This window comes from Kwoniella mangroviensis, assembly GCF_000507465.2.
Source record: "Kwoniella mangroviensis CBS 8507 chromosome 1 map unlocalized Ctg02, whole genome shotgun sequence".
Taxonomy (NCBI): Eukaryota; Fungi; Basidiomycota; class Tremellomycetes; order Tremellales; family Cryptococcaceae; genus Kwoniella; species Kwoniella mangrovensis.
This window is the reverse complement of record NW_027062534.1, coordinates 1,153,886-1,175,467: the sequence shown is the minus strand read 5'-3', so window position 1 is coordinate 1,175,467 and position 21,582 is coordinate 1,153,886. Positions and strand designations below refer to the sequence as shown.

General features: G+C 45.6%; 8 protein-coding genes across 8 annotated transcripts; 4 read left to right on the top strand and 4 right to left on the bottom strand.

Annotated features, from left to right (window-relative positions):
* Positions 1-736: 736 nt before the first annotated feature.
* Positions 737-3,992, top strand: I203_105546 (uncharacterized protein; the record flags this gene model as incomplete). The annotated part of the gene is made up of 3 exons (XM_019144703.1): positions 737-843; positions 897-2,440; positions 2,497-3,992. 3 exons carry the CDS (start codon positions 737-739, stop codon positions 3,990-3,992), a joined length of 3,147 nt encoding a protein of 1,048 aa, XP_019006038.1.
* Positions 3,993-7,330: 3,338 nt separating this feature from the next.
* I203_105545 (uncharacterized protein) lies at positions 7,331-8,256 on the bottom strand (the record flags this gene model as incomplete). Its single annotated transcript, XM_019144702.1, has 4 exons — positions 7,331-7,446; positions 7,523-7,593; positions 7,675-7,817; positions 7,903-8,256. The coding sequence occupies 4 exons, from the start codon at positions 8,254-8,256 to the stop codon at positions 7,331-7,333; spliced, it is 684 nt and encodes a 227-aa protein (XP_019006037.1).
* A 445-nt stretch (positions 8,257-8,701) lies between these two features.
* I203_105544 (uncharacterized protein) lies at positions 8,702-10,570 on the top strand (the record flags this gene model as incomplete). The annotated part of the gene is made up of 11 exons (XM_019144701.1): positions 8,702-8,821; positions 8,885-8,985; positions 9,077-9,163; positions 9,216-9,273; positions 9,325-9,367; positions 9,445-9,692; positions 9,744-9,999; positions 10,059-10,077; positions 10,132-10,216; positions 10,267-10,464; positions 10,538-10,570. 11 exons carry the CDS (start codon positions 8,702-8,704, stop codon positions 10,568-10,570), a joined length of 1,248 nt encoding a protein of 415 aa, XP_019006036.1.
* A 224-nt stretch (positions 10,571-10,794) lies between these two features.
* Positions 10,795-11,191, bottom strand: I203_105543 (uncharacterized protein; the record flags this gene model as incomplete). Its single annotated transcript, XM_019144700.1, has 3 exons — positions 10,795-10,847; positions 10,923-11,068; positions 11,124-11,191. The coding sequence occupies 3 exons, from the start codon at positions 11,189-11,191 to the stop codon at positions 10,795-10,797; spliced, it is 267 nt and encodes an 88-aa protein (XP_019006035.1).
* A 516-nt stretch (positions 11,192-11,707) lies between these two features.
* Positions 11,708-13,632, top strand: I203_105542 (uncharacterized protein; the record flags this gene model as incomplete). The annotated part of the gene is made up of 10 exons (XM_065517800.1): positions 11,708-11,916; positions 11,982-12,346; positions 12,411-12,496; positions 12,569-12,587; positions 12,650-12,739; positions 12,811-12,831; positions 12,898-12,952; positions 13,045-13,227; positions 13,320-13,452; positions 13,528-13,632. The coding sequence occupies 10 exons, from the start codon at positions 11,708-11,710 to the stop codon at positions 13,630-13,632; spliced, it is 1,266 nt and encodes a 421-aa protein (XP_065373104.1).
* Positions 13,633-14,009: 377 nt separating this feature from the next.
* I203_105541 (uncharacterized protein) lies at positions 14,010-16,523 on the bottom strand (the record flags this gene model as incomplete). The annotated part of the gene is made up of 4 exons (XM_019144698.1): positions 14,010-16,034; positions 16,095-16,184; positions 16,253-16,354; positions 16,440-16,523. The coding sequence occupies 4 exons, from the start codon at positions 16,521-16,523 to the stop codon at positions 14,010-14,012; spliced, it is 2,301 nt and encodes a 766-aa protein (XP_019006033.1).
* Positions 16,524-17,358: 835 nt separating this feature from the next.
* I203_105540 (succinate dehydrogenase assembly factor 2, mitochondrial) lies at positions 17,359-18,070 on the bottom strand (the record flags this gene model as incomplete). The annotated part of the gene is made up of 3 exons (XM_019144697.1): positions 17,359-17,419; positions 17,520-17,611; positions 17,723-18,070. The coding sequence occupies 3 exons, from the start codon at positions 18,068-18,070 to the stop codon at positions 17,359-17,361; spliced, it is 501 nt and encodes a 166-aa protein (XP_019006032.1).
* A 968-nt stretch (positions 18,071-19,038) lies between these two features.
* I203_105539 (uncharacterized protein) lies at positions 19,039-21,049 on the top strand (the record flags this gene model as incomplete). The annotated part of the gene is made up of 7 exons (XM_019144696.1): positions 19,039-19,103; positions 19,283-19,319; positions 19,386-19,513; positions 19,664-19,900; positions 19,972-20,205; positions 20,263-20,642; positions 20,697-21,049. The coding sequence occupies 7 exons, from the start codon at positions 19,039-19,041 to the stop codon at positions 21,047-21,049; spliced, it is 1,434 nt and encodes a 477-aa protein (XP_019006031.1).
* Between the last annotated feature and the right edge of the window lie 533 nt (positions 21,050-21,582).

The following is a 21,582-nucleotide window of genomic DNA, read 5'->3' as shown; positions in this document are numbered from 1 at the left end:
GATCATGCTTCTGCGGTTCAATCTATGTGTTCCGGGATAACGTAAGTCTTTCCATTCTTGTAACGGCTATCCGATCGACCCTGGGTTTTTAGGGGATCTTCCAGAAGGACAGGTCCCTGAGTTGAAATAAAGTTTGGCTCAATGACAGGGGTTCCTCAACGCCGATTTACCATACGCGATGGATGTAAACATAACATATTGGTACTAGAGATGCCTCCTTCGTCATTCCGAGATGCCCAGGGCGATGCGTGGCTTAGCAAGTGCATTCTTGTACGCTGGAGATGATCAAGGTGTCTCGGAACTGACTCAGATCTTTAGAAGTTTAAGAGAGACAAGACAACTCTTACACTTAATTGGAGTAGATGAACGCCGGACGCCTCGTTGTCCTTCCCTTTTTTTTTTAGGATAGTGAGTACGTGAGGTTCCGAATTGTCTACCGAGGCATTTGATTTCTAGATATAAATATAGCTAGACCAAGTCCCCCTTCTTGCTTCTTCTTCTTCTCAACGATTGATAATTTAACTTTCACCGACCGGATCGGTACTTACACGTATAACACTTGATACTGTTAACTTCGACATACAATCTATCAACAGATCTCTTCATTGTAGATTCTGTTCTGTTCGACTACCTAAAAACACATTCTTTAGAAAATCATCCACATTCTTTAACAACGACCCGATACTACAACCTATATAATATCAATCAATTAATCACAACGCATATATAAGCAAAGATGTTCACTCAATTATTCGCGCTCTTGCCTCTTTTGGCCGCTCTTCCTGCTGCCAACGCATACTTTATTCTTGCCCACCCAGTGCTCGAGACCACCCGGCTTGATCCGTAAGCGTACTCTATTGAGGTAACACAAAGACTCGTTGCTGACCTTCCCACAGCATTGTCAATCCCGGTGGAATCGGTGCTCACGTTCATTCGATCGTCGGTGGTAACAACTTTGACAGAGAGATGACTTACGAGTCCACGCAACAGTCAACATGTACCACTGCCGCTGTGTCCGTTGACAAGTCGAACTATTGGATCCCCCAGTTATACTACTACAACCCATCGGGCGAGAACTACCAAGCTGTCCCTGTGTCTTACGTCAACACTTATTACCTTCCTCGATACAGTCCTGGAGAGACGACCGTGCGAGCTTTCCCCGACGGTCTCCGAATGATTTCTGGCGACCAAAACAGACGAACGTTCGACAACGACGCCGACTCGAAAGCCATCTCCTACGTGTGTCTTGATTACTACAACAACCACTCTGGTGATGCCGCTTGGGCCGAGAGAAACAGTTTCTTCGAACACAACTGTCCTCAAGGTATGCGAGCTCAGGTCTTCTTCCCATCCTGTTGGGATGGTGTCAACTTGGACTCGGATGATCACAAATCACACATGGCCTGGCCCAGTGGAGGTGTCGACGGTGGTTCATGTCCTTCGACCCACCCCGTGCGACTCGTATCGCTCTTCTACGAGTTCATCTACAACGTTCAAAACTTCCCTTACAACAACGGTACCGACCCCACTTGGGTTTGGGCCAACGGTGACACCACCGGTTACGGTCTTCACGCCGATTTCTTGAACGGTTGGCCATCCTACAACAACGGTACCAACGTTTTGCAACAAGCTTTGAACAACTGTAATGACAACAATGGTGTTGGTGGTGAACTCAATAACTGTGCTCCTTTCGTCCCTTACCTCGACTCGGCTTCTGCCAATGCCTGTTCTCCATTGAACGAGCAGGTTGACGAGGATGTTGGTTTCGGACACTACATCGACAAGATCCCAGGAGACAACCCCATCTGGATCGGTAACAGCACTGACAAGCCATCCTACGGTAACTACTCTGACGACGGAATCGGATACACCGACTTCAAATCCGTTATCCCTACTGGCTACACCGATGTCGGATGTATCGCCGAAGGTACGACCGGTCGAGCTTTGGCTGCTGCCTCGTTCGCCAACGACAACATGACCCGAAGTGTCTGTGTATCATGGTGTCAAGACCGAGGATACCCCTTGGCCGGTATTGAATATGGTAGAGAATGTTACTGTGACTTTGCCATGAGAAACGGTGCTTCTAACACCACCCTCCTCGCCTCGAGCAAATGTGGAAAGACCTGTGCCAACAACACCAACGAGAACTGTGGTGGTTCATCGACTCTTGAATTGTTCAACAACCCTTCTTTGTACCCCGTTTCCAAACTCCCTACTGGCTGGTCCAGTAACGGCTGTTACACCGAAGGATCAGGTTCAAGAGCTTTGACCGGATACTCTTTCTCCACCAGCTCGATGACCCAGGAGACGTGTATGACCACTTGTCAAGCTAAAGGTTTCGCTATTGCCGGTATCGAGTACTCGTCGGAATGTTACTGTGGTAACTCTTTCGCCACTGGTTCGGTCCCTGCTACCGACAACTGTAACATGGTTTGCTCTGGTGAGTGCGATCGCATCGGGTCGTGAAGGGGGTTTTGGCTGACATCTTCACAATAGGTAACTCACTCCAAACTTGTGGTGGACCCAGCAGACTTACCACCTTCAAGTACTCCAATGCCACTGTTTCCGCTTCGGCTTCGGCTTCTGCCTCTGCTTCCGCTTCCGCCTCCGCCAAGGTCTCATCCTCCTCAAGCGCTGTCGTAAGCTCTAGCACGAGCAAGGCTGTGAGCACTACTTTCTCTTCATCTTCTGTCTCGAGGGGTAGTAGCTCATCTGCTCGTGCTTCTTCTTCGTCTTCTATCCGATCGTCATCGACCTCGTCCCTTGCGAAAATCACATCGTCTTCGTCTACTGCCAAATCTGCGTCGTCATCTTCGTCTGTGGCTAAATTATCATCATCGTCTGCGGCTAAATCATCTTCATCATCATCTGCTGCCAAATCATCATCATCATCATCATCTACCAAACCATCATCATCATCTGCCAAACCATCATCATCGTCGTCATCCGTTGCTAAAACAACGTCATCTTCTTCTATATTGGCCAAATCATCATCCTCACCATCATCTTCCGCTAAAATAACCTCTTCGTCCTCTTCCAAACCGTTATCGTCATCTGCCACGTCCAAACCATCTTCCTCTTCGTCTTCCATCAAACCTACTTCCTCAACATCCTCCAAACCCATCTCATCATCTGCTGCCCCCGCACCCGCTATAAAAATCGCTTCCACCCAAAAGGCTTCATCATCTGTTGCTGCTTCCTCCACTTCTTCCGTTGCTGCCTCCTCATCGAGCTCCGCTGCCAAGTCCTCGACTTCATCAGTCGCTGCTTCGTCATCCGCCGCTGCTTCTTCATCATCAGCCGCCGCTTCAAGCTCCGCCGCCAAGTCATCGACTTCTTCCGTCGCCGCTTCTAGCACTTCTTCCGCTGTTGCTTCTTCATCAGCTGCCGCTTCAAGCTCCGCCGCCAAGTCATCGACCTCTTCCGCCGCTGCTTCTTCTTCGTCAGCTGCTGCTTCAAGCTCTAGCTCTGCTGCCAAGTCATCGACTTCATCAGCTGCTGCCTCTTCATCCGCTGCTGCTTCCTCCACAACCTCCGTAGCCAAATCATCCACCTCATCCCTCGTCGCCTCATCCACCTCATCGGCCACTCCTTCCGCTTCCGCCTCCGCTGGAGCCTACATGGCCTACGTTGGATGTTTCCACGACACCTCCGGTGGACGACACTTGAACGGTTCCACTTCAGCCGGTTCCAACATGAACAACGAAGTCTGCACTTCATACTGTCAATCTAAAGGATACGCTTACGCCGGTACCGAATACGCTCAAGAATGTTACTGTGGAAACTACCTCAACATGACCCTCGCGGCCAACGAAGCTAAATGTAACACCAACTGTAGAGCTACCAACCCTACTACCGGTGCTAAGGAGATCTGTGGTGGTGGTATGATCCTTTCCGTTTACACAACCGGTCTGAACGCCAACGCTAAGCCTTACGGTACCAAACCTGCCAACCCCGTTAAGAGGTTGACCTCGGCCAAATTTAGGTTGTAGATTGGTGGTGGTGGTGGTGCATCGTGGGGATGGTTCTTCGTCTGATTATGTTTCTTGCGTTTTAATAATAACTAGAATGGACTTTTGAATAAATGCAACGTGTGCACGTTGTTGTGGTTTACACATCTCTTCGGTCGAGGAGGAACAAACGGGGACGAGTCTGCGTCGTGGTGTTTACCTAACGTCTATTCTTCTTGCTGTATGGGACCCACCGAGCAAAGTGTGGCAAGGGACAGAGCAACGCAAGATGACGTGTTGGCCCATCCACGTTTCGACGTTGTTCCGTTGGTTCGCTGTGTATTCGTCTCTGGCTTGCTATTCTCTTTGATCGCTCTGATCCGTTGAATCCCCTTAATATCTCCTCAGTGCTCAAGCCTTTCTTCTCTTTTCGGTAATCGTTCTTCTCGTTTCATTTATAGCATATCGAGAGAGCCAGGGGAGGGGAGAGAGAGACGGTATGCAGAGAAAAGTGGTACTGTGCAGACGTGACGTAGCATGATACTCTGCATCGGGTCTGCTGCCGTTGTCTCCATTCTGTTCGATGCTTCCCCTCTTCGCTTCCTACTGTCTCCTTCTTCTCTTCTATATAGAATATAGAGCGAGCAGAGGAAAGTGAGAACGGACCACAGAGCAACTGTAGAAAAGAGAGTACGTAGGTAGAAACAGAGCACAGTATAAAAAGAACATAGCTAGAATAGAGTACATAGCATAGAATAGAATAACGAGAAGGGTGTGTGTCCCGTCGAACCCTGTAGACTTGTGGTGTGGCGGTAAGTCGTGTGGTTTCGGAATCGCCTGTCATTGACGTAGGCAAGATCGATTTCCCGCTTGTCTCATAGGGATGGTGTACGGTATGGGAACATCATTGTCATTCGCTATGCGTTTGCCGTCTTAGTGTCCCCTAGTCTTTGCTCCTACGCATTTCTCATTGCTTGTTGCTCTTACTACTCGGACTCTTGTCTGTACTGTAGTATCACCAAGGCCGAAGACACAACGGGGACGGTCGCCAGACGTGTAACGCTTTCAGGAGGTATGGATGAACGTGTGACTGTGGCTGTGTTTGTTTGCATCTACTTCCCGTCTCGTTTCTTTAATGCCTACCGTTCTCTCGACTCGCTTACGTGCTGTACCTCCGCTGCTTTGTCGGTCTGCTATGAATGGTTTGTGCCGTTGTTTCTTGTCTTTAAATATATATTTCATTTTCAGATAGCGAGCAAGCACTGAGGAAGAGAAAGAGCATAGAGTATAGCGAGAAAGAGTATACGGTGTATAGTGAGAGAGACAATATCAAGCCATACACAGGTCATATGGTGTGGTATAGTTCAGTGTATCAGGTATCTACGTACATACCTTTGCAAGGTATCGAATATAGCGTATAAAATGTATAGATCTAGTATAGATACAGTATACAGCACAGAGATATAGGATATATATAATATATATAGGATATATAGGATATATAGAATATATAGGATATATAGAGAGAATAGAGAGAATAGAGAGAATAGAGAGAATAGAGAGAGGGTATTCTATTCTCTACTCTATTCTATTCTATCTACTGTATATATATATTATATACTGTATATATTATCTGGTACGTATGATATGTAATATTTGTCATCTACTATATGCTATTCACCATCTACTGTATACGGGGTTCCATATTGTAGGATAGTATACTCATATATTGTCACGATGATCTAACTAAGACCTCAGTAGACGGCCTTAATCGTATAGGAGACGGCCTAAGTAGGCGAGCAGATGATAAGAGGACGACGGATGATATACTAATCTAACCGAAGTATATAAGAGATGAACGACTTCGTTGGTACAAGCAACGAAATCGTTCAACTAACCCGGATATCGTTGAGACTTATACGATATCCTAGCTAAAGAAACGAAGTACTCAGCTAGACAGGTAGACTTCCAAGGGGACAATAGAGATGTAGCCTTGAGGAGATACTGAAGTACGAAGTGATATCGTGGAATCAATAGTAAGACAAGACAACAATTGAGAATTCATGAGGGGAAACATCATGAATACGAAATTAGAGAGGATATATATATTTACTATCCTGAAAGTCCAATGTCCATAGTAGAAGTTGAATGAACGAAGTTGAATGATATCTACAATAAAACCTATCCTTCTCCTATATCCTACTATCTCCATATTCTACCAACGATATCGACCGATATCGTTGTCCTAAAACCGAGGTCGTTATCCATTACGTAAATCCCTATACCAATAACCTTGTCGTGGAGGTAGCCGACATGACATATATCTTCCATTTATTTACGATCTAATGTCTGACATTCTGTGCTACATTCTACCCTATGGTAGAATCCTGCTACACTATATATTGTCACTCTGACAGTACCTTGGCTACTACTGCTGTATGTACTGTTTAGGTACCTCTTTTCGCTACGCTCAAACTTGGTGACACTCTCTTCTGCGCTTGCTCCTCTATCACTTTTTTTTTGCGTTGACTCGATATAGAAAAAGAGAAGAGTGAGGACGTTAGTTGAAAGAGAACGAGAGAGACAAAGGAGTAGCGAAAGGGAGATAGTATCGGAGACGGAGAATACGATATAGCCACCAAGTGTACCACGCAAGGGTGACATGTGCTATGTACTAGGTTCATGCCCTATCACCGTCTCTGTCGTTTTCTGTTGCCGAGTATCAGATTGATGTATAAAGAACGAAGCAAAGGGATGTAGCGACACTGAGAGGGAGCGCCAAGTATTGGAGAAAAAGCAGCAACAGTACCGCGATGTAGGTGCACACATTCTTCTCTGTCTGACCACCCGCGTCCTTCTGCTGACAGTCGCAAAGAGTTCGAGTTCAGGTTGTATGGAGCAAGTGGTTCAGATAAATGACATATATAGCTTTAGGCTTTAAATGGACTCTTGATAAATATAAACAAAGGTGCTCGCGTTCATAATAATTTACATATAAGAGTTTTATAATTGACTCACCGAATGCACTCCTTATGATGTTGCGACTGACACTGGACAACGAGAGGAACAGTTAGCAGTCCGTCAGGAGGAATTTTTCTTTGTCCTTCCATCGATGAAACCAGCTGCAAGTCTCAGAGTCGGTTTGTCGTCTTTTTTTGGGTAGTTTAGTAGCCATTGGATTAGTATAGGTAGTCAGCTGGGGGATGTCGATCAGCTCATGGCATGACAGATATACTAAGCGATACATCCTAAGCGAATACAACATATTATAGTGATTCTATTTTGTCTACCTCGTCTCCTCGTGCCTCTCACACCAAAGGCAGTTATGGGAATAAACGCGAAAATAGGGTTGGATGGCTGTATTGATAGAGACCAGTACATCACGCCGCCTCCCAACTCACTCCACATCCGCACGCACCACCCTGCTTGGCCTGGGGATTGTCCTGTATACGGAATGAAGAGCCGATCAACTCGGTTGCGAAATGTATTGTTGCGCCTGGATCATATGGGATGCAATCAGTACGAGCTGGCCTCGTCGAACGCTAGAAAAAGGGAGAGGAAAGATAACTCACCTTTGAGCAGGCCAAAGGAGACGAGATCTACTACTACCGGTATACTGTGCACACCTTCGGGTTGAAGAACACTACAAAACCAGATGGCAATATATGATTAGCCTCAGATACCAATCCTCGGGTATAGACGAGGTGTGAACACTGCCACTCACTAATCATCTACACCCCTCTCTTCTGTCAATGCCATCGTATACTGATACCCATGACATCCACCACTCTCCACTCCCACTCTCAAAGCTAATTTATCTTGTTCTATCAATTCGGGAGGTTCTCGAGATGTTATATTGACAAGTTGCTATAATCGTATTGTAATATTTCGATCAGCTATAATTCTTCATGTTGAAGTAGACTTGAACGAGGCAGCTGGAATGTTTACATACCTGTAAAGCATCTGGAGTTATATTGAGATATGCTTCCTCCGCAGGTAACAGCTGTACATCATCATCCAAATATCCTTCTTCCTTTATCTCCTCCAGCGATGGCGGGATCACCTTGATACTCGGTCGAGAAGGTATAGGATGGACATCGGCAGAAGGAGATGGAGTGGCTACTGCTGCCGCTGATGCGTACCTTCTGGAAGGTAGGTGGCGGGATTGGAATCGAGATGATGGAGGATGAGGTAGGACGATTGAGATTGCCCTCACGACTGGGCGAGGTAGACGTGATGAAGAGGCGAACGTCGCTCGGGAGATCGGGAAGAGGCGAGAAGAGGTGGATACAATTTTGCTAGCCATGGCCGATACTACGAATTACGTCGATTGTTCTTGTCAGTTTCACTGACGATATATATGATAATCAAGAGATGCAAAGTGCGAATGTGAATGTAAACCGATGTTCCTGATTTGATTATTCATCTAACCCAAGTGAGGTTACTCGTCTGCCACACTGGACAAATCGCCGTGAGACAGACCAGCGGAATCAAATTACATGATTAATCGGGCATCGACCCATCAACCCACCCGGTTACTATAAATGTCAGATTGAACCGGAAAAATGACAGTGATCCCTTCCAACGATAAATACAATTCATTCATTTGTCTGATTCATCTCCATCGTACAACCACTCGTCTTTCTTCTTTGCACCTTCATTTGCTTACTCAGCCACCTCCATCGCTTGAACCGACCTATCATCATACTCGGAAACCTGTCCTCACCACCTGAGAAGAGAAGACAAATATCATGTCGTCCACCATCCAATCAATTACCAACGCCATCCCTTCTTTGGGACGAGCGAGACTCTTGATCAACTCTGCTGATGATGTGGTGGTCGTCAGCGCTTGCAGAACAGCTATAACCAAAGTAGGTTAGCTACCCATCACACTGTATCTGTGTATAGCTAACCTTGAGCTTTATGCTTAACAGGCAAAGAAAGGTGGTTTCAAAGACTGCTTACCTGAAGATCTTCTCGCCGCTGTTCTAATTGAAACCTTGAAAAGAAGTAAAGTCGACCCTTCAAAGATTGAGTGAGTATACTCCTCCGTCTGACGAGAGGTCTTCCCACCTGCACCTCAACATGGAATACAAGCTGATTAAACGCACTTGCTGATGGAATAGGGATGTCGCCGTGGGAAATGTACTTCCCCCTGGAGGAGGTGCAAACGTAGCTAGGATGGCTCAATTATACGCTGGCATACCTTACACGTGAGATATACTAACCATTAAAGGCTGCTTAAGCTGACTTCTCTTCGCTTAGTGTGCCCATCAACACGGTCAATCGACAATGCTCGTCCGGTCTCACAGCTGTAGCTCAAGTGAGCAGCATTGTCGTGTTGGAAGGGAAGAGTGGCTGACTAGACAATTAGATCGCTAACGAGATCAAGTCTGGAGAAATCGACATTGGTATCGGTGAGTCTAGCTGAGATGCACATTTATTCCATCTGTGTAAGACAAAGTTCGTGTTCAGCTGATAGTGTTTCATCTAGGTGCCGGTGTCGAACATATGACCGCCCACTACGGCGCCGGAGTCTTACCCGAGAGGATGTCAGATGAAGTGCTCTCAAACCCAGAAGCTGCCGACTGTCTCGTTCCAATGGGTATCACCTCCGAGAACGTCGCCAAGCAATATGGTATCTCTCGAGACACCCAAGACACCTTCGCAGCAAACAGTTTCGGTAAAGCTGCGGATGCGCAAAAGCAAGGTAAATTCAAGAGTGAAATTGTACCCGTAAAGGTAAGCTAGCATCGTCATACCAATCTAGGGCTCGGCTGATGATGATCCCAGGTCAAATGGTCCGATCCTAAAACCGAAGATGAGAAGGAAATCATCGTTGATGCGGATGATGGAGTACGAGAAGGAGTCACCAAAGAAGGTTTGGCCAAACTCAAACCCGCCTTCTCAAAAGATGGTACCACTCATGCGGGTAATGCATCTCAAGTTTCCGATGGTGCTGCGGCTGTACTCCTCGCTAGAAGATCGGTAGCTCAAAAGCTGGGTCTTCCGATTCTGGGTAAATTCGTCGTCTCCGCGGTTGTAGGAGGTAAGCTGTGTCATTTCTTCTTCACGTTGGAACCTAGCTGACAATCGATCTAACGTTAGTACCTCCAAAGCTCATGGGGTGAGTATTCGCCTCTTTCTACCGTTGATACGTAGACTGACGCTCCTACTTTAGTATCGGACCAGCATTCGCCATCCCCAAGGTCCTCCAAAAAGCCGGTATCACCAAAGACGATGTAGATTTCTACGAGATCAATGAGGTGAGCAGCTTGCTTCTGAAGCAGAACATGTCGCTGACATGCGCATGAAGGCTTTCGCATCTCAAGCTGTTATGTCGATCCAACATCTCCGTCTGCCATTTGAAAAGGTCAACCCAGTCGGTGGAGCTATTGCTATGGGTCATCCACTCGGTGCTACCGGTGCTCGACAAATCGCCACTGGGTTTGCGGAAGCAAAGAGAGAGCAAAAAAAGGTATTTGTGACCAGTATGTGTATCGGAAGTGGTATGGTAAGCGGCTTTCCACTTGCGAGTTTGTCTATTTATATAAGGCAAGACCAGCTGACGATGGGATGCTTAATAGGGTATGGCTGCTGTGTTTGTTAATGAGCAATAAGTCATCGATCTGATATGCGAATATGGCTGGGTTGTAGCTGAGCTGAATTGTATGAATACGATGCATGTGTATCTTTGGATCAACTTCTGCAGATGTGTGTTCTTAATTGTACTTGCGCAGCAATGTGTTGCTTATAGTTATCAGCTGAGTCCGGGTGAGTTATACATGACGATACTTGTCTATCGATACAATGCATCGTCTACATGTTCTATGTTCTATCCTACCTAAGCTCTTGTCGGAGGCATGAACAATCTCCCTATACCTAGACCTATGAACACTGGAGTTCATGATGCCAGATAGACCACTCAGCTTGAGTATTACTCGCGCTGCCTGTAAAATCGATCCGACTCACCTGTACCCAGTATACCTGTCACTTTTGGGGCTATCATTGGACCGCCTGCAGGTCTAACCTTCGCAAATGCATTCTGTTTCTTTGCTTGCATGATTGCGTAGCCACCCAATCCTATGAACGCTGATGCTCCTATTATACGACATGACCTGGGGCAGGCCCTGTCAGCTGAACGTTAGATCCCCGGAAGATGAATAGACTCACAGACAATCTTTCTCGGGATAGCCTGGTTCACGAGCTGGGTTGGAGGATGATATGGCCGCTGATGACATTGTGTGGTTGATGTAAGGTATACGAGAAATGATCGAAGTTGAAAAGTAGGGGTATTCTGATGTAAGTTGTTATACGAAGTCAAAAGTGATTTCCCACATGAGGTGATGGGACTGGTATTCACCACTCGTGGTGTATGTCCGACATATTATCATCGATGAATATCTCATCTCGATCTGACTTTGAGCAACATTTCATCATACCACCTACGAACTACTGGCTGATCGAGCGGAGTTGCTGTGATCTCCATGGAAGTGGGTGGCAACCTAGATATAAACAATGGAGACTCCACTCAATTCCCAATTCCAATCTGATCTGATCTGACGCAAATGTTACGTTTGATCTTTGTTTTTCTTCCTTTTCATCTGACCCAATCTCAATCTCAGCTGTTCATAGATCGACCAAAGCACTCATATACATCTATCCTTTGTCATGCTCACTACAGCTGTTCTACACCGACCTATATCTCTTGGGGGCTGACACTTCTCAATCGAGTACACTTGGGAAATTCTATAAAGATGTTATTGTATACGAATCACCGACTTTCGTCCTACTTCTCATTCCTCATCGTACTGGTTCTAGTTTTCCCTCAAATCGCTCGCTCATTATCGATATCCCTACCTCATCGCTCTCAAGAGAAATTACCAGGTAGATTCGTACCCTTCTCAAAACTATCTAAATGCCCATCTCTCCCTCATAGGAAGCTACCAAAGAATGCTAAAGATGTGTAAGTTAGCTTCCATGCTATGATTCCACACTGATCGGCTGACGTTGATGCCATTTCTCATTCAGTCGTCCAGACGATTTCAAAGTGGTCATGGCTCTAGGTGACTCAATAACCGCCGGATTACTAGCAAGAGGATCTAGGGAAGATCTGTCGCAGCTGTCAAGCAAACAAAGACCTATGGGTATCGAGAGGATACCTGAAATAGCAGAATGGCGTGGTATATCATACCCTATGGGTTCTGACGAAGGAGCAATAACCATCCCCAACATTCTCAGACACTATACGCGGAATGTGACGGGAGTTTCAGCAGGACATCATCCGCCGATAAGTTGTCTGGGTGTTGGATGTGGTGCGATTCATCCGGAGGGAGATGGATTGAATGCTGCTATCTCGGGTAGTACGAGTAAGAGTCTGATGAGTCAGGTTAAAGGTGGGTCAGTAATACTCATACCGAAAGATTGTTAGGAATCATGTGGCTGATGGGTTTTACGTAGATTATATTATACCCAAGATGGTCGAATTAGACGTGAAGAAGGAAGATTGGAAATATGTTAATATCGGTATAGGCGCTAATGACGTTGTGAGTTGTCCCGTTTCGGATGCTGGATATCGATGGCAAAAGATATATGACTTATGTATATGATCCGAGCAGTGTGCATTCTGCTTGACTCGTAAGTTGCTGGTTCAGCTTGAACGGAGGTCTGTGCTTGTGGATAACAATCATATTGTACAGCAAACTCAACTGCATTCCCATTATCTGGAACACCCCAACATTTCGCAAGGGATATCAAGAAAGCTGTGAATGAACTGAGGAAACATGTCCGTGAGTTGGATTACCGTTTGTGTTGAGTGAGGTGATATCAGTATAGCTGATGTGATGGATGTCTTGTTTAGCCAATATGATTGTTAATATCAGTATGTCAGATTGGCTCGAACTAGCAAAAGGAGCTATTTTGGCTGACTCTTACATTTGCTCAATAGTTGGTTTGCTCAGAGTTTCCGACATCTACAACCTCACACTCAAGGATCCATACTGGTGAGTACACCATAAGGCGGTGCAATCATATCTACTTAGTCATCCTCAATCTAGTCACCACTTATACTGATATGTTCTTTCATGTACCACAGTCAACCTCCACATCTACCGATCCCTCATTTAGCTCTCGAGTGTTCATGCGCACTCATACCAGGTCCCGTAGGAGACTATACTCGACAGAAGATGGATGAATTGGGACAAGCGTATGATCAAGCTGTATGGGATGTTATAAGGGAGTGGGAAGAAGAGGATGATCCGTCATTTGCTGCGATTTGGTAGGTAATCTGCCGCATACATCAGCCTGAGAGAAGTTTATTGGGTTTCTGAGGATCGAGCGGTAAGCTGACAGCACACTTCTAATGTTTAGGCAACCCGGCACATCCGTCGATCTAGCCAGCTATCCCATCGAGGCATTATCAAAGATAGATTGTTTCCACCCTTCGGAACTCTCGCATCAGCGTGTGGCTAGTGGATTATGGAATAGGTTGACACTGAGTATGGTGCGTGTGCTTTGATTGTCTCGTCGTACGATCTTCTGGACTAAGATCCTGTATCTGATCGAATCGATTCTACAGAAAGACAAGTATCGACCCATTCCATGGGAAGAAGAACCGATGATTAGATGTTTGGAGGAAGATGATCGGATCAGGATAGGAGAAATATCAAGAATGTTACATTAGGGAGGAGCAATTCCTCAGCACAGTGCTCTCATGTCAAACAGGTCGGAACTCATTTGTCTGTATATTGTACTCACATATCTGCTATATATGTGTGTGTTGTTGTTATCATTAACCCTATCGTCATTTCTGATATCCTCTGAAATGTACGAATGCACTCATTTGTCTTGCTTGTCTTACAGATTGTTCATTGATCTGCTGCGCAGGAACATGCGACTGACAATTCATGCCTTCATATGACATATACAACAAAAATGTATGTATACACAGAGCTCAAAAAGGGTAGACGAAAGAAGAGAGATATCGTAATTCACTATCTGTAATTATAAACAAATCCAATCATCAAGTCGATCTACCTACATGTCCCGCAAATCGTAATTTCAAATGATAATTCTCTTCCTTTTCCTGCCTACTCGTTCCACTTCTGCCTCGTTGTCTGCGGATCCAGACGCAGACCTGGGTCTCTTACGGGGACGATCATGCTCATCACCACTACTGTGAGACGAACCATTTCGTAATAAACCTTCAATCTCAAATTCGCTATTATTCATACCCAACCTTTTACCCAGATCCCTACCTGCCAATTTTAGTACTTTTCCTTTTCCCTCACTATTTAAAGAAATTTCTTCCCATCTATCCGATCGATTCAACTTGTCGTTTTCGAAGATATATCGAAGTTGAATACCCATCAGATCCAAGACATCAGAAGATAAATCGCTTATACGATATACCCTAAGTTTAGGTGTGAGTGTGTTGCTGGAATCGACATTTGGTGATGAGGATTTCGAGTAGGATCGAGATAGTGTATCAGTGGTCGAAGCATTCCTTGATGTCTTACCGACGAGTCGACATTTCTCGATTACTTTGGTCTGAAGCTGAGTGTCATGGAAGTTGGCGGTATCAAAATGATCTAATCCTTCTGATATTTCACCTTCTTCTTTACTTTCTTCAGCATTCGTTTCTTCTTCCTCTCCGGATTTACATTCTGTTACTGTTTGTGCGCCAATTGGTCCTTCGAGACCTATTTCGTTACTCTCACGATTTTCGTTCTGTTCTACGGCCACACCTGCATTTGCGACAGGTTTCACCCTAACTCTCTCATCTTCAATTTCCTCCACTTCTTCCTCGCTGCTTTCTTCATTGACGTCTTCTTTGACCTTCGAAGTATTTTCGTTATCATTCAGAAGAGACGCTTCAACTCGCTCCGAAGGACTGTATTCAACCTGACTCTCTTCAGCAGGTACTTCTCCTGCTGACTGTACACCCTGACCTTCTTCGTCTTTGTGATCCGCAAGTAAAGCCAGTCCAACTTCCCTCCTTTTTGGACCAAATATCAATCGCCTCCGATCTTCCGAAATTCCAATATACTTAGGTTCAATCGTACTGTCCTCTTCTTCCTCAACTTTGAAATAATGTTCGAATCCTTTCATTTCATCCTTAATTATGGTAGTTGTAGGCCTACTCTTCGACTCGGGCCTGTAATGATCATATCTTCGATTATGATTGTGATGACCATGTCGATGTCGGTGGCGGCTCTGCGCACTGTGGTCTGGCTCATAAGTTTGATATGACGATCGCCTTTGGCTGGATCTGCCTGAGGGACCTTTATGATGGAAGGAGGAGGACGAGGAAGATCTTCTTCGACCAACTTCTCTCGTGTGTCTCCTTCTCGCACTGGTTGATAGCCCTTTTTGCGGTCTTGCAGACGTGTTTCGACCGGGAGGGACAGGTTCTACAAAGCGTCTATCATTATCCTCAGGATGATTTCCATGGTCTCTGTCGGCTGGTGTCGATTCAGCGGTAGGAGTCGGATTGTCTGAATTCAATTTCAACTTGTGGGTCATTGCAGCTAAAGCGGAGAGTGCTTTGCTGATTTGGTCCGATCGCATCTTATCGATTGGTACGACTGTTTCAGGAGTTCCAGCTTCAACTGTTGTGGTATAGTTGAAATGTTCAAGCGGAAAAGAAGACGATGTACGAGGGGTGAAAGAGATTCGTTCAATTAGTGCTTTAGGTCCGGTAGGGATTGGTGGATCATGACATGGCGAAGGTCCAAGGTCGGAGCTGACGTTATGATCTGATTTTTTGCTGGACCCAACAACGGCGGGTTTACGCGGTAGTGATCCTGGTATCTCCCTCGATTCAGGTATCTTGAACGCATTGTTGGTTGCGGGATCTGACGTATCGATCTTACAGACTACAGGTTTAAATGGGGGACTCGACGAGCTGATCGTAGGAGAAAATGGTGGTTTTACCCGACCATGTGACTTGACAGGATTGAGAGATGCGTATGGACGATACGATTGATACCTGGTCGAGTTGGAATGATGGTGTTGAGACTGTGAACGAGGCCATATTGATCTAGGGTTGTAAGGAGGACACAATGCTAATTCTTCACGGACGAGCTATGAAGTACATGAACATCAGCTCAAGAACGGGGAATGAGGAGGAAAACATTAGCTCACAAGGATATCTCTAGTGGATTCAGTGTTCGATTGTATGTCTGAATAACGAGCTATCACTTTCTTACCACCCAAAAGACTAGTGTGTGCTCGCTGTTGGATCAGATCGAGGCATCAGTCTGAGATAAATCCTGCGTTGCAGAGGAAGAGAGCAGACTCACAACGAAACAAATCACCTCATCGGCATGTTTCAGACTCGCGAATTCCATACAAGCTAGCATGACTTCTCGATGAGGATGTTTCTTGAAGTCGGTGAATATGAACTAAAACCAAGTCTCACCAGTCAATGTCTACCTTATCACGAGAAGGGAGAGAACAGATATTTCGTGCTGCAATAAGCTCACTCACATCATCGGTTATCCCACCAAGATGACTTTTGATCTTGTCTTTGGTTATATCCAAACTCATTCCAGCGATGAAAACGGCATTCATCTGGAAATAGACTTGTCTCTGCAGGATAGGGTTGAATCGAATGCCCAGACGGATCTGCACCGGATACTGTAGCTCTGGATAGAAACCTTCTGGACCTGGATCGGGGTAGTAGCGCGGAGGAAGGACGAGATGGTTGTCGACGTATCTACGTGCACGAGGTGGGTAGATGTCCGAGGTCGTCTTGGTGCTGAACCCAGGTAGTTGAGAAGAGGAAGGAAAGAAGGAAGAAGGTGGATCAGAGAATTGATTCGGAGCGAGCGATTTGGGCAGTCTTCAACAGCGATATGACCTTCTGACAGAGGGGACAAGAATGAAGGACTTGATATGGTGACCGTCGGAAGACAAGTATAAGTAACCTGTTGGGTTGTCCATTTCATGGAGGGGAAGGGGTCTCATGAAGTAAGTGCAAAGGAAATAGTAGTTGTTATCTCTGTACGATCAGTCTACTCAACTTTGCTCATAGGATTCAGGGTCCAGAAAGAAGGAAGGGTGTATCGTGTCAGTGTCAGTGTCAGTCCGAGTCTGATGGATCGTCGGAATACAGTTCATGCTACCCTCAGCGAAAGGAGGGGGAGATCGATCAGACGGTCAAAGCGCAGGTATAAGGGATCAGACTTACGTGACTATACAACAGTTGTCTTTCCGGACCCGAACTTGCTATAACGAATGCTCTTGCTGGCTCGTATCAGGGAGCGGACAGAACGAGAGCAGGACTCAATCAGGTCACGGGCATATGGTGGCTTCTATATTCGGAAGAACATGAAGTTGAAAGTCGACACAATCTAAAGATACATGCTTCACCTCTTCGACTCGGCTTCTACAAGTCCGGTCCTTTCTACATCAGCTCGGGCATCATTCTCACCACTTTACCCTCGTTCTTGGCATGTTGGATAAGCCTATGCACAGACAAAGGGATGGATCAGCATGCTTGCTTATAATCAGAACATCAATTGATGATGATTGAAGATTGTGGATGTGCGGGTTTATTGAACTCACTTCTTCAACAAGGAAGTATCCTTCCATCTTGGAGGAGGCTCTCTTTTCTGTACTGACCAATAGAAGATATCCCAATCTGGTTCATCGAGGAGCTATCATGGCGTATTTATATGTTAGCTTTGATATCATCCCTTCTTTTCCCACAACGTGTGAGACTTATCATTTGGCAGATCCAAATCCAAGATTGAAGAAGAGTCACCCACCTTGTCAAACTCCTTCATCTCCTCGACATTCATCGTAGGCAAAAACTCCTTTGCAAACGTACTCAATATCAAATCAGTTTCTAAAGTACCCCTCTTTCGAGTCTGGTAAATCAACCTCGATCGGAGAGTCTGTTCATCTTCGCCCGTTCGATCCAATGGAGAAGGCATAGCCCATTCTTCCGCATCGTCAGATAACCTATTTTGAGCTTGGGCTAGATCAGGGGAGGAGAATGGTAAGGGGAATGGATCGCTGGTTTTGGACAGTCGGATCGAAGTGGATATTAATCTCGTCCGATTTCCCAGGACGAAGGGAGAGAAACGAGCAAATGACGAGCGTATCATCGACATATTGTTTGAGATGAGATGTTTCTTGGTTTTGTTGTCGAACTTGGATATAACAAGATGAACTGATTGTATGATGAAGAAATCAATATTAAGTTCTTATGCACGACACAAGTCATCGACGATCAATCGAATCGAAACCGGAACCAAAATTCAAGATTTTCAACCTCCACTTTACAGGTCCATACACCATCGCTTGGAGTGGAGAATGAATAATAGTATGAAAGCTTCACTATTGGCTTGAGATTTCCATGTACGACAGTAGAATCTGCGAGGAGGGACGCAGACATGAATCGAAACTCCAGCAGCTTAAATCAAACCGCTACGACGTCCCAGCGGACTGGAGAAGGCCGAGTATACTCAAATTCTGACGGAAAATAAGCTGTAGTTTTCGGGTTAGGTTGCAATGAGTGTCCCCCTTTCCAATTCCCAGGTGCCTTTTGAGTTCAAATCAACTAACTTAGGTACGAGATCCAAGAAAATATATCCTGCTGTACAACTTATGGGAGTGTCGCTTTTTGTGGGAATCGGACACGTACCAAGATAATCTTGTCCAGGTCAAAGCGCAGAGAGGAGAAAGGGGGTTATGACGTAACTAACCATAAAGCTTGGACCGGTTCCTCATAGATTCAACACTCTTTACCGGTGACACACATACTCAAACTTACATTTCACCTCTACCATAGTCCTCTGCAGTGAGAAAAGGTACCATCAGTAATCGATAATCAATCACACCACAGGTTTCTTGATTCTCTTGTAACCGTCAAATATCTTCACACACACACACCACACACACACCGTCAACCGCAAAAGGGCCAGAGAGAGGAAAAGATATATATATAAAAGACTCCTTTGAGATTGGATTTCTCTTCTTCCTTCTTCTTCTTTTCTCCATCCTTTACTCATTTTCTTATATTCTTAGTCGTTTTCTCTAGTATCACTTTCCTTACATTAGTAGTATAGTCAATTACACAATGGAACCGGATAGAGTGTCTCACGATGTTCGTAACGTCGCTGAGAGATTGATCTCTCTTGAATCGTAAGTATACAGTATCCTACTCCCCAGTCAAGTAACTCGTCTCCCTCGCCTTGCCGAGCGGGTCAACCTACTCCGCTGCCTTTCACAAATCCTCGAGGTATACTGCACTTTCCATACTATCATCCACTCCCTTCCGGTCTTGGCGATTAGTAAAAGCTGACATATACTCACTCCCATAGCGATCAATACGGTAACGCTCTTGACCAATACTTCGAGGTAAGCTATATTTCGCTGAGCATAGTTCGTGAACCAAGAGACGTTAGCTCATCTTCAAATTATCAGGACAACGTCGTCTATGAATCTCGAGGTATCCATCTTCAAGGTCTCAACGAGTTCAAGAAATACTTGAAACTTGGTTCCATCATCTCTTTCGATAGCCACCTGGTTGGTCAACCTCATTACAACGAGCAGTGAGTTGATCCATTGCATTTTACCTTTTGACTCATAGAAATTTCATCCTTCATCCTTCCCTTTTCTCGAAGACCGTCAAATTGTTTCGTTATGCAGCACCATATCAGATCAAGGAGCCTACGCTAACGGTATATCTCCTTTCGCAACAGCTCCAAGGTCGCCAAGTTCTCCTTTTCTCGAACTATCTACCTTCCTACCGTACCCACCTGGGTTCCCGCTTCAGACTCAATCAACAAATTCCTCAACAAGCAACACTTTCGACCTATCTTTGATACCGAGCTTCACCTCACCGCTAAAGGCCAACGAGGCAACGAAGGTGTCCGATATGTCGTAAGTCAAGTTGGTCCCACCAACAGAAGAAATGCTACCTTTATTGAGAGAGCTCTGTAAGGATTTCAACCTTTCGATGATCCGCAATGACCTTAGGCACAAAGCTGACGTGAGATCACCTTCGCAGCCCGTTCCTCCTCCTTCGACCATTGATCACCTTCATGGTTCTCATCCTCGCCAATATAATCGGGTTCTTCCAAAGACATCCTTACAACCAAGAGAACCCTGTCAACCTTGCTCTCTCCGCCGTGGCTGAGAGCTGGGCCACCTATAGAGGCCAATCTATCGATCGTGAGAATTACCCTGAAACCATCAAGCAAGCTCAAAAACTGAGCGAGAAGATTGGTCAGGCCGTTACTCAGTGAGTTGATGTGCTCGTCAGGTAGTTTGATCAGTAGCTGACCAGTAAAACATCCAGAACTCTCGACTTCACCACTGCCACTGCTCACAAAGCTACAGACCAAGCGAGATCGATCGGTCTTCCAATCGATCAGACCCAACACCTCATCGAGATGGGTCTCCACGTCCCTTCCGCCGCTTTACACACCGCTGGTAATGTCACCTTATCTGCCTTGCATACCGCTGTCATCATCGAGCAAGCTTCGGTCAGTGCTGTTCAATCACTCGCTCTGAACGCTATCGGCATCGCTTCTGGTACCGCTCATGTGGTCGAGGATCAAGCAAAGGACCTTGGTCTTCCCGTCGATGAATATCGAGAATTGACTTTCAAGCGAGCTCACGAGGTTGGAGAATGGTTTGGCGTGCTCAGAGCTAAAGCTGAAGAGCAAGGACGAAGAGGTGAGTGAGATGAAATTGCGATAGAAGAAGAAAGCTAATCTCCTTCTGGATCAGGTATCGAAGCCGCTCAAGAGACCGTCCAACAAGTCGATCAAGCCACTCGACAAGGTATCCGACAAGCTGGTGAAACCACCCAACGAGTCGCTGAACAAGGTATCGATGTCGCCCGACAAGCTGTTGAGCAAGGTGCTGAAGCCACCCAACGAGCTGCTCAAGTTGTCAAAGAGGAAGCCGGTCCCACTGCCGATAAAGCTAAAGATGTGGTCGAAGAAGTCACTCCCGGTGGTGATGGTCCCAGCACGAGCACCGATCAAGGTGGTGAGGATATCGTACCTCGACTTTCATCTGGTGGTCACGATCCTACTGCTTCCGGTGCACCTTCATACGCCGCTGCGGTTCAAGAATAAGAAAGGGTTAACAATGTTCACCCAATCTTCGTAATTGATTCGGGCCTTTTCCTCTTTTGCATTGAATTGTGTTACAACAACTTCACCTCCCCCCATTCATCAAGAACATACATGATTCTCTTACATACTCTGATTCACCATTACAATTCACATTGAACCTTTCTTCTTTCATCGAATGATAGTATTTTCCTGTTCAACTTTCACATATCCATCTCTCTCTTCCTATCATCCATCGTTCATCGCATCAGTGTATACAGAACCAGTACCCATAGTGATCAAGTCAAAACATCCAAAAGTAAAAGTAAAAGTAATTTCAATAGTAAAATGAAACTCATGTATCCTGTATCATACGAGTTGCACGTGAATGATTTCTTGATTTCTTGGTGTTGTCATGTGATGACCCGGTGATGTCCACCAGCATGATCCGGCCGCTAAACATGATCGCAACACATGACCCAAACGATCATGAAGACGAAAGTCATCCTCATACCATATGATATGGATAACAAAGCATGAATCCACCTTTCAAGATG